At 56.2% G+C, this 10,179-nt stretch overlaps 2 protein-coding genes across 6 annotated transcripts; both read right to left on the bottom strand.

Moving 5' to 3' along the window:
• Nucleotides 1–662: 662 nt before the first annotated feature.
• Nucleotides 663–3,592, bottom strand: TMEM102 (transmembrane protein 102). Of its 4 annotated transcripts, none has more exons than XM_061389648.1 (3): nt 3,303–3,574; nt 2,754–2,987; nt 663–2,666 (listed from the first exon to the last, which is right to left on the bottom strand). In XM_061389648.1, the coding sequence occupies exons 2-3, from the start codon at nt 2,965–2,967 to the stop codon at nt 1,342–1,344; spliced, it is 1,539 nt and encodes a 512-aa protein (XP_061245632.1). In that variant the 5' UTR covers nt 2,968–2,987; nt 3,303–3,574; the 3' UTR covers nt 663–1,341. The 4 variants fall into 4 exon arrangements, with proteins under 4 accessions (XP_061245632.1, XP_061245633.1, XP_061245634.1 ...); XM_061389649.1 differs by having other exon boundaries at nt 2,754–3,112; nt 3,303–3,571; XM_061389650.1 differs by having other exon boundaries at nt 663–2,495; nt 2,754–3,592.
• A 1,953-nt stretch (nt 3,593–5,545) lies between these two features.
• On the bottom strand, nt 5,546–9,941 carry SPEM3 (SPEM family member 3). 2 transcript variants are annotated; one of them, XM_061389595.1, is made up of 3 exons: nt 9,879–9,941; nt 9,486–9,543; nt 5,546–9,367 (listed from the first exon to the last, which is right to left on the bottom strand). In XM_061389595.1, the coding sequence occupies exons 1-3, from the start codon at nt 9,924–9,926 to the stop codon at nt 5,562–5,564; spliced, it is 3,912 nt and encodes a 1,303-aa protein (XP_061245579.1). In that variant the 5' UTR covers nt 9,927–9,941; the 3' UTR covers nt 5,546–5,561. The 2 variants fall into 2 exon arrangements, with proteins under 2 accessions (XP_061245579.1, XP_061245578.1); XM_061389594.1 differs by lacking the exon at nt 9,879–9,941 and adding an exon at nt 9,692–9,872.
• Nucleotides 9,942–10,179: the final 238 nt, after the last annotated feature.

Raw genomic sequence — 10,179 nt, 5'->3', positions numbered from 1 at the left:
AGGTGGTTGTCTGGAGGGCCCTCTGCCACCTCGGAATAAGGAGCATAGGTTTTGGGGTTTTGGGTGGTTTTTTTTTTTTTTTTTTTTTCTGGCAGCCCTTTAATTTCCTCGGGGACAGCTGGTACTGTTTAGATCCCAGGCCCTCCAATCCAACCAGCCCCCCAGGAGAGGAGTGCACCCACGTTGTCACGGGTCCCCAAATGTGAACAGACCCCCTATAAGTCAGAGCGCATCCCAGCTTTCTGCGACAGGGCTTCCTCTTCCTCCCGGGGACTGCCTACAGCACCCCCTCTTCCTTCCCCGACGCCCCTCAACCTGTCCTGTCTTGTCAATCCGGCGACGGCTGGCGCTGGCTCCGGTTCCAGGCTCCTCCCTCCCTGTACCCCGCAAACGGGGCTTCCCCCCACGCCCGGCTAGGCGTCCCAGACCCCAGGAAGGAGTGAGGGTGTCTCCGCAGAGCGCCCTGGTCCGGCGAAGTGAACACTGGGCCTGGCGGCTGGACAGAGTGCAGCGGCGGCAGCGGCGGCAGCAGTAGCGGCGGTGGGAAGCTCAGGCGGCGGCGGCGGCGGCGACAGCAGCTCCCCCTCCTCCGAGAGCCGGCCCGGGGGCGGGGCAGGGGGCGGAGACGCCGGGAAAGGGCCGTGGGGGGTGGGGGGAGCTGGGCGGGTGGAACCCCGGGGTTCCTTGGAGCCAGAGAGTGGGGACGGTCTTAGAGGCAGCCGGAGCCGCCTGTTTCGGGGTTCAGTGGAGGAGGGACAAATAGGCGACTCCACAGAAGGCAAATCTGCACGAGGGGAGAGCTTGGGCTTAGGTAGATGGAATGGTGGACGCCTCGAGAATGGAGAAAGGTACCCTACTGCCCGGGATCGAGGACATCACTGGATGAGGAAAGTGGGGGATAGCGGTGGTGGCGAGGACTAGCCTGGGGTGAAATCCGGCCTCCTTAATATCTCTGCTTTTGTGTGAACCAAATTGGTCAGTCCCTGGTCTCCATACCTCTCTCCTTTTCACGTCTTTTTTCAGCAAATATATTACCTCTATTGACCCTTAAGAGAAAAGACCATAAGCACTGGGGGGAGATGGATGCAAGACGTTGCACCGGGGCAAGAAGGGTGCTGGCCACAGATGTGGAAAGTGGAGAGGTCGGAATGGAACGACCTGTGCCAGGGATGGTGCTGGAGGAGGGTGGGAGGATGGCGAGGAACCAGACAGGAGGCCTTCTAGAACGCGGATTCTTCGGGCCCAAGGGGTTCAGCCTGTCTCCCAGGTGGAGGAAGAGCAGTCCCCTCCACACCCCATCGGCAAACAGAAGCAGTTTCCACGTTAGTACGAACAGCGTTTTTAATGGGACCCGGCTCCCACGCCGGCTAAGCCGCCCCCCTTCCGCGCAGCCTTGGCCTCCTCCACAGCGGCACGCAGGGCCCGGGCAGGGTCCCCGCGAAGCAGGGCCAACGCCCCGAGCAGCGAAGAGGCGCCGTCCCCCGCACGGAGCTTTTGGCCACTCAGAAAATAGTGGGGCAGCGTCCGCGCCTCGAGTACTCGGCCCAGCTCATCCAGCAGCCCGAGGCAGCAGGCGCCCGCATTCTCGGGCCGCGCCAGATAGAGCGCGGGCAGCCGCTCGCACGCCCAGTAGAGCAACGTCCGCAGGAGGTAGGGCGCCGCGGCCCGGGTCCCCGCCACCAGCGGGCGCAGCAGCGCCTGGGCCGCCGCGTGCGCTTGCAGCAGCGGAGTGGGTATGCGCGCCTTGAGCGCCAGCTCCTGGCGGGCAAAGCAGAGCTGCCAGCCGGAGGCTCCCGGCCGCTCCGTTTGGCCGCCGCCGCCGGGCACCAGGTAGAAGGAGGACGACTCCGAGGCCAGCGGGCCGGCCCACGAGTGGCTCCGAGCCCCCTGGGGCCAGCCGGCCACAGACACCACGGGGATCAGGTCGAAAAGCAGGAGGCGGCGCGGGGGCCCGGGCGTAGCCAGGAGGATGGTAGTGAACCCTGCGTGGCGGGCTGCGTGGACCAAGCGCGGGGCACCCGGGACGGGGAATAGGGACTCAGCGACCGCAGCCAGCGAAGCAAAGAACCAAGCAGCCACCTGGGCGGGGCACAATGTGGGCCATGCCTCCCGAGCCTCCGACGGCTGTGGCCCTGGGCTAACATCGGCTGCTTTGGTGACGTCATCATTCGTTTCTTCCGATGGTGAGGGAAAGCCAATATCGGTTAGGTTTTGCTGGGGTGACTCCGGCACTGAAACATTACTAGGTGATTTTTCCAAAGACTCGTGTGCCTCAGGCTCAGTGATGTCACTGTGTGGCTGGTCCACGGAGCTTTGCGGGTCCCGGGGACCCTCTCTGCTATCAGTTGGGTGGATCCAATCACGTCCTCCTGGGACTGGGGGTCCTAGGCAATCCTGCCATGCTTCCCGGACCGAGGTTCCGCGTACCTGCTCTGGGAGGCAGAGCCATGCGTAACAGGATCTCATGTCCAGTTGCAGCTCCTGCCCAGTGCCATCTAAAGAAAACACGGGCACCAGGAGTGTGAAGCCAGCATCGTAGTGAGGTCCCCGAGTGTAGGGACCTAGAGGCGCAGGTCCCAAATCCAGGGAGCCCTCTCGAATCCCACCACGAAGCAGCAGGAGCTCTGTCTGGGGAGGAAAGCGAGGGTCCCTGCGATGAATGAGACCTAAGGGAAGAGTAGGGATCGTGAAGGCATGATCCAGAGCCCAGGATGGGATGGGGCGGAGCTGAGAGCAGCAAGAGGGTTACTTACTAAGCAAAGAGAACACAAAATCCTTGGCCTGGAGGAGATCTGGTCCTGGCTTGGGCCCATCATTCCAACTCTCCTGCACACCCAGCTCCTGGATCAGCTGGGTTAGTTCTTGCAGCTGCGCTCCAGAGCAGAAGTCGATGTCTGTGAGCGGCCGGGCTGGGGCTGGGGGCGGTGGGCTCCACCAGGGAGCGTTCCCCCAGACTGCAGAAGCCATATGGCTCTATCGTTTGGGGGCTAGGAAATACACGTACAGGGGAAAGCCCAGAAACGTTGTTCCTTCTGCTGTGGAAAACTCGCCCCTCCGTTCTTTTCTCTTCCCGAGATCGAGAGGGTGCCCAAGACACAATCTACCAATGGGTCTGCAGATGAAGGGCTCTAAATTTAGTCTTGAAAGCAAACAAATACCTCCTCCGTCCTTGCCCTTTTCTCATATGCTAGTCCCCACCCCCATGGACCGATTCACCTGACTCAGCAGGTTAAAGTGGCTGTTTGGCCCCTCCTACAGAATGCAATAGCCTCCTTCGCCGCCCCCTGTCTACCTCCCCTTACCTCTTTTTCGGAAGAGGCTAGTGGTCTGCAGCTTCCCTCTTAGGGGTAGCTGCAAGGTCTGAAAAGAAAATGGGTAGGAAGATTCAACAGGTAACTTCTTCCTGCTGCTCACAAGGCTACGCCCCTACGTTACAACCACGCCCCTTTCTGGAGGTGGTTCCGGACCAGCCCGGCCTCCAGTCAATCTCTCCTTTGGCTTTGCAGAGATCTCCTGGCTATCTTGGGAGTTGTAGTTTGTCTTCCAAGCTACCAGGGCATTAGAGCCACGCCCCCAGATCCTTTCCTGTTCCGTTGAAATAGTGCCTGATGGAAGTTGTAGTTTCTATGGAAATAAACTATAGTGTGTCTTTCCAAGGCCAGGTCAATCGCAAACATTCCTTGGGCTTAGAACAGAGACATAATAGGATGGATCCAAATAGCAAATGATAATGAGGCACATAGCCTAGGGCCTGAGAGAGTAGAGGTGCCCTGGTAACTTAAATCTAGAAAAGTCCTTGCATACAATTACTGCTAGCCTAGGAAGGTGCCACATGACTTGTCCAAGGTCAGCGCGGAGCAAGAGAGGTGTTGGAAAGGGGTTTCCCAACTGGGATGAATATCTTTGGAATCAGTGGTGGTAATGTTAGACAAGAATACGTAGGTAGTGATGACCCAGGGATTGACATCCAAAGGAACATAGTAGTGATGGCCACCTCAGACACACAAATGGTATCAGGGCAAACACTTTGGAATCTCGCAGCTCAGGTGCGTATACAGAAGAGTTACCAGGGCTGAAAATCAAGTCCAGAGGAAACTCCCAGGTGGGCTGGGGCAGGGCAATGAGAAAGTATCAGGGGAAGAAAATTGCTTTCAGCGACCAGTGCTATCATGGACACAGCTTAAGTCCAGGATGAAACTAGGAGCCAGAATAATAGGGCAGAAAGATAGGTAACCAGAGACAAGCTCACGGATTAGACCAGTGCATGCTGGACCAGGAATTCTTATAGTCCTTTTTCCCAGGGGTCTGTCTCCACAGTAAACTAGGGCTAAGTCCATGGGCAAGAAAATGGGCAAGTGGAGACACTTATAACAAATCAAAGGCCTGTTCAACAACTCAACGGACATGAATTTGAGCCAACTCTGGGAGATAGTGAAGGACAAAGAAGCCTGGCATGATGCAGTCCATGGGGTCACAAAGAGTCAGATATGACTTTAGCGACTGAACAACAAAAGGAGGGGACCCTCAGAATCCAGGGCCCAATTTGGGGAGCCTAAAATTCAGGGGTTCCTAATCACTGACAAAGAGAGGTCTTCTCCCTCTTGCCAAGAGCCCCAAACACAGCCCAGAACCAGGAAGGCAAATTTCCATACAACAGGTTGTGACCCAAGAGACCAGATCAGGAAAACTGAAGCCTGGGCTCTTTCTCACAGTCTGGGGAAATCAGGCATTGGGCATCCATTTCTACATCTTAACCTCCTCCCTAGATGGTGGCTTCTGAACCAGCCTAAAAAGAACTAAGTTCTCTGGGCCTCTTAAAGCTCCCTGAAAGTGAAAGTGACAGTTGCTCAGTTGTGTCTGACTCTTTGCGACCCCATGGACTATACAGTCCATGGAATTCTCCAGGCCAGAATACTGGAGTGGGTAGCCTTTCCCTTATCCAGGCGATCTTCCCAACTCAGGGATCAAACCCAGGTCTCCCACACTGCAAGTGGATTCTTTACTACCTGAGCCACAAGGAAAGCCCATCTTAAAGCAGTTATGCTTTGGATGGCTGACAGGGAAAGTAAAGTTGCCCTGAACTCTAAAGTATTGCTCTCCAGTAGCATTTTCTGTGATGACGGAAATGTTCTAAATCTGTGCCTTCCAATACAGTAGCCAGTAGCTCCATGTGGCTATTGAGCACTTAGATCATGAGACTGAGGAACAAATTTTTTTTTTTTTTGGCTGTGCCTTGCAGCTTGCAGGATCTTAGTACTCCTGACCAGGGATTGAAGCCCAGCCATGTCTGTGAAAGTGCTGAATCCTAACCACTGGACCTCCAGAGAACTCCCTGAGAACACTTTTAAACTTTACTTAATTTAAACTCATTTACATTCTAATAGGCATATTTGGCTAGTAGCTACTGTAATGGAGAATGCAGCTCTAGGGCCTTGGGGATAAAAGCTTAAGGTAAGACAGCGACAGCAGGAAAGCTGGGAGTTTCATTCCTTATCCCCCACCTGAGGGGTGGGGTTGGGGTGGATGGCCTTAAATAACCACAGAACACTTCTCTTGCCTTTTTATTCTTTATGCACATTGGTCCCCTCTTTTTCTAAGTTTCTCATCACACACTGATATCCCCACGCCTTGGCCATCTCTGGTGAGTTGTTGGATATCTCTCGGTGAATGCGCCTGGGAGACAACGCTTCGCACTTGTCCCTGCCTGCTCCCAACTGTCTCTGGCGGGCATCAAAGACCACGTGCCCTACCCGGGTGCCTGACCCTGGGCAGTGGGGCTTCCAGTTGGTTTGGGGAGGCATAGACATCTGGCGATAGTTCTGGGAGGCTGCAGGAGCTGTGTCCACGGGGCGGTACACCCAGTCTTGGCTGCCTGCTCGCCGGGAGGGTGGTTGCAGCTCTATCAGCACAGGCACCTCTGAGAAGGTTTGTCGATTATTGTAGACCTCCTGGGCCTTGGCGGGGGAGGAGGGCTGGCTAGGTGGGACAGAAGCCCCTGGAACATGCTGCCCGGCATCATGCCTTTGAGGAATCTTCTGAGATATAAATGACTTTGGGGTCTGAAGTGGGCCCAAAACTTGGACACAGTCAGTTCCCAGAGGGTTCTTGTGGAGGACAGGATTGGGGACAAAGTGCGAGTCCTCTTGGAGGCCTGATCCCTTGATAAAGTCCTGAGTCTTGGAGAAGCCAGAGTCTTGAGTAAGGGCTGGACCCTTCTGGGGGCCAGGATGTTGAATAACTCCTGGGTACTTGTGGAGGTTAGGGTTGTAGCAATGTTCTGGGCTCCTGTGAAGTTTAGCATCTTGGGGAACATCACATCTTTTGACTTCGGTGACATGGGTAAGGCCCAGATTCTTATGGAGGTCAGAATCTTGAGTAAGGTCTTGGCTCTTGTAAACTCCAGAATCTTGAGTAAGGCCTGGATTGTTGTAGTCTCCTGAGTCCTTATAGAGGCCAGGGGTTTGCACAAAGCCTGGGTTCTTATGGGGACCAGATTCCTGGGTAAGGCCTGAGTTCTGGTTGACTCCAGGGTCTTGGACAAAGCATGGACTCTTCTGTGGTTCAGAATCTTGGGTAAAGCCTAGACTCCTGGACACTCCTGGATCTTGGGCATTACCTCTACTCTTGTAACATCCAGAATCTTGAGAAGGGTGTGGGATACTATGGAGGCCAGTTTTTTGGGAGAGCTCTTGACTTCTATAGAAGTTTTGTTCTAGATTTCTACAGACTCCAGAGTCATGCCTAAAGCCTGAGCTCCTCTGAATGTCAGAAGTTTGAAGAAATGGTGTGATCTTGTGGAGACCAGAAGGTTGGGTGAGATATGGGCTTCTAAAGAAACTTCCCTCTTGAGTAGAACTTAAACTCTGGGAGCAAGAATCTTGTGTAATGACTGAATCCTTGTGAAAGTCAGAGTCTTGGGAAAGGCTTGGATTCTTGCAGAGATAAGGATCTTGGGTAAAGCCTGGGCTCTTGTGGAGGCCTGGGTCTTGAGCAAGGCCTGGGCTCTTGTGGAGGCCTGGGTCTTGAGTAAAGCCTGGGCTCTTGTGGAGGCCTGGGTCTTGGGTAAAGCCTGGGCTCTTGTGGAGGCCTGGGTCTTGGGTAAAGCCTGGGCTCTTGTGGAGGCCTGGGTCTTGGGTAAAGCCTGGGCTCTTGTGGAGGCCTGGGTCTTGGGTAAAGCCTGGGCTCTTGTGGAGGCCTGGGTCTTGGGTAAAGCCTGGGCTCTTGTGGAGGCCTGGGTCTTGGGTAAAGCCTGGGCTCTTGTGGAGGCCTGGGTCTTGGGTAAAGCCAGGGCTCTTGTGGAGGCCTGGGTCTTGGGTAAAGCCAGGGCTCTTGTGGAGGCCTGGATTTTGAACAAGGCCTGGGCTCTTGTGGAGGCCTGAGTCTTGGGTAAAGACTGGACACTTGTGGAGGCCTGGATTTTGAGCAAGGCCTGGGCTCTTGTGGAAGCCTGGGTCTTGAGTAAAGCCTGGGTTCATGTGGAGGTTTGGATTCGGGGTAAGCTCTGGCTTTCTGGGAACTCTAGTGTCTTCTGAAGGGCCTGGGATCTTCTGGAGACCATGGTCTTGGTTGAGGCCTAGATTCTCATGAAGTTCAGGGGGCTGGGGCTGGTTTTGGGTTTGGGAAGTAGTGGAGAACTGGGGAGGGATGGGACCCTGGGAAGAGAGGACAGACTGAGGAGACTTGGAGGTTGGGGGAAATTTGGGGGTCTGTACTAAGGTGGAGGGCTTCTGGTGGTTGCTGTGTTGATGAACAACAAAGGATCTGGGAGAAATGAGAGGCAGAGAAAGAGTGCAGGGTGGAGGCACAGTACTCATTGAGTTCTGGGTACTGGTTGGAACATGGAGGCAAGGTTGATAAGGGGTAGCATCTTTGGAGTACACCAGGAATTTGGGGTAGACTGGAGTCTGGGAGTCCGTGTTTTGCTTCTCAGAGCTGTAAGGGTGGAAACTGCAGTAAGGGAAGGTCTTGGGCTGCACAGATTCATCCTTGACATCATTTGAAAGCTTCCATTCCATGTTCCCCAACTCCAGGTAACCCAATATGGATCCTGTGAAGGGCTTGGCACTGTCCTCACTACTTTGCTTCAATGTTTGTTCAGCTGTACCAGAGCTTACCAGGCCATGCCCCTCTTGGAGCCTGGAGAGTGTACCTAAGTCCTTTATGGAATACCCAGAGTTCTGAGGGGCACGTACATGGAATAAGTTCTGCTTTACCCTGCGGGCATCATAAACCACATGGCCAGTGGAGAGGCCTTGGCTGAAGGCAGACAAAGTAGAGGGAATAGAAGTTAGGATGGAGGAAGTGGGTGTGGAAGGGACTGGAGTGGTCGGCAGGGCCATGACCAGTGCAGGGACAGCGGTTGTGGCAGACATGGGGACAGGGGCTGGTGTAGGGGCTGGAGCAGAAGTAGCAGCCTGGGCAGAAGCTGGGGGAGGGATTGGAGCAGAAGATGGGGGAGGGGCTGGAGCAGAAGTTGGGGGAGGGGCTGGGGCAGAAGTTGGGGGAAGGGCTGGGGCAGAAGTTGGGGGAGGGACTGGAACAGAAGCTGGGGGAGGGGCTGGGGGAGGGACTGGGGCAGAAGCTGGGGGAGGGACTGGGGCAGAAGCTGGGGGAGGGATCAGAGTTTGGGCATGGGTATAGGTTAGATGAGCATGGGTCAGCGTGTGGGTAAGCGTGTGGCCCTCGCACTGGGCTGGGCCCTGTGAGGGGGCCAGGTCCAGGGTATAGGCTGAGGTGTGCTCCGGACCACAGACCTGGGCAGAGTTGTGCTCAGGGCCAAGGGCTAGGGAGTCAGTCTCGGCCTGAGGTGGGGCATGCTCAGGGGGATAAATGGGGGTGTGGGTCTGGGTCTGGGCTGGGGTGGGCTCAGGGGGGTGGGCTGGGGAGAAGGTCTGGGCCTTGGCAGGAGCATGCCCAGGAGACTGGACCGGGGAGTGGGTCTGGGCCTGGGCTGGGTCATGGTCTGGGGTCTTAGTCTTGCTCTCTTGGGGCAGGCGCAGTGGAACCATGTCCACCTTGCTCATCCTACGGAACTTGGAAGATGTCTCCGGCTTAGAGTAGAAGGTGGCTTGGGCCTTTAAGGCTGTGATCTGAGGGTCCTCCCCAGCTCCCATCAGCCCCTCCTTCCACAGTCCCCATGGCACCTCCACGGGAGCCCCGACATGTCCACACTGAGGCGACATCCAGCAGCACTTAGAAGCCTTCTCATCGTTCGTGTCTGGTATCCAGGAGTCCAGGTGGTTAGGGTGCCCGAGCAGGAAGCTTGGGCGGCGGTGGAAGCGGGGCGGAACTCTTGAGCACGGGTTCTTGGGATCCACGGAGCAACGCACGCACATGGGATGGCCGCCTGCATAGCTGGATTGCTTGTCTGCAGGGAGAGGCGAGATGTGACCAAGCCTGGGTCCCTGAGGGGCTAAGGGTGGGGATGGGGATAGAAGAAAGGGAACAGGTCCATGTCCCCGGAGCCCACGCCGGGGCCCACTCACCTCTGGGGAAAAAATGACGGAAAAGAGTCCGCAAGGAGTTCTTCAGGTGTTTCCAGAGCTGAGGGAAGCAGAGGAGGGGAGAGTCCGGGAGCAGGGTGAGCCCTGAAGTCCAATCCTTGTCTGGCCACACCCCAACAGCCCTCCCACCTAAGCCCCTTTGAGACCCCAAGGTTCCCCCAACACTGCTGCCCAGATCCTGCCCTGACCAGAGTCACCACATTGATCCCCACGTTGAGCAAGATGAAGCTGCCCAGGATCAGAAGAATTGAGTCTCCTAGGTCCTGGCACTTTCTGGGGTTGGTGCCAGAGCACGCTTGGGCTCCGTGGTAGCTTCGCTCACCCATGGCTGGGGGTCCCAGGGCTACCTGGGCCCCCTGGCCCCCACATACTCACTAGGAGCCAGACTCCTCTGGTGGGGGAGGGGGAGAAGGACTGCGTCATAATGGGGAGGTGGGTGGGGTCACAATGAGGGAGGAGGAGAATAAAGAGGGCCAAGAGTGGCATTCCCTGGTAACTGGGGTCAGGCAGCCTGAGCCTGGACAGTCAAACAGGGCCCCAGAGGCCAGCACACCTCTCCTCAAGCCATCAATCCTTCCCTCACAGCCCAATGAGTCACTCATTCAAACCACACATTCCATCTCCTTGGCCTCTCCTGAGACAAGGAAGACCCCTGGCATCAGAACCCTGGGGAAGG

This window comes from Bos javanicus, chromosome 19 (genome assembly GCF_032452875.1).
Source record: "Bos javanicus breed banteng chromosome 19, ARS-OSU_banteng_1.0, whole genome shotgun sequence".
Lineage (NCBI taxonomy): Eukaryota > Metazoa > Chordata > Mammalia > Artiodactyla > Bovidae > Bos > Bos javanicus.
The sequence above is the reverse complement of the archived record's forward strand: the minus strand, read 5'-3'. Positions and strand labels throughout refer to the sequence as shown.

Excerpts from the sequence above, each read along its gene's own strand:
- TMEM102 (XM_061389648.1), bottom strand. The coding sequence starts at position 2,967 with ATGGCTTCTGCAGTCTGGGGGAACGCTCCCTGGTGGAGCCCACCGCCC. Across the intron at positions 2,667-2,753 it reads TTTTGTGTTCTCTTTGCTTA|GTCTCATTCATCGCAGGGAC; the intron begins GTAAGTAACCCT and ends CTCTTCCCTTAG.
- SPEM3 (XM_061389594.1), bottom strand. The coding sequence starts at position 9,829 with ATGGGTGAGCGAAGCTACCACGGAGCCCAAGCGTGCTCTGGCACCAAC. Across the intron at positions 9,544-9,691 it reads GGATCAATGTGGTGACTCTG|CTCTGGAAACACCTGAAGAA; the intron begins GTCAGGGCAGGA and ends TGCTTCCCTCAG. Across the intron at positions 9,368-9,485 it reads CCGTCATTTTTTCCCCAGAG|ACAAGCAATCCAGCTATGCA; the intron begins GTGAGTGGGCCC and ends CTCTCCCTGCAG.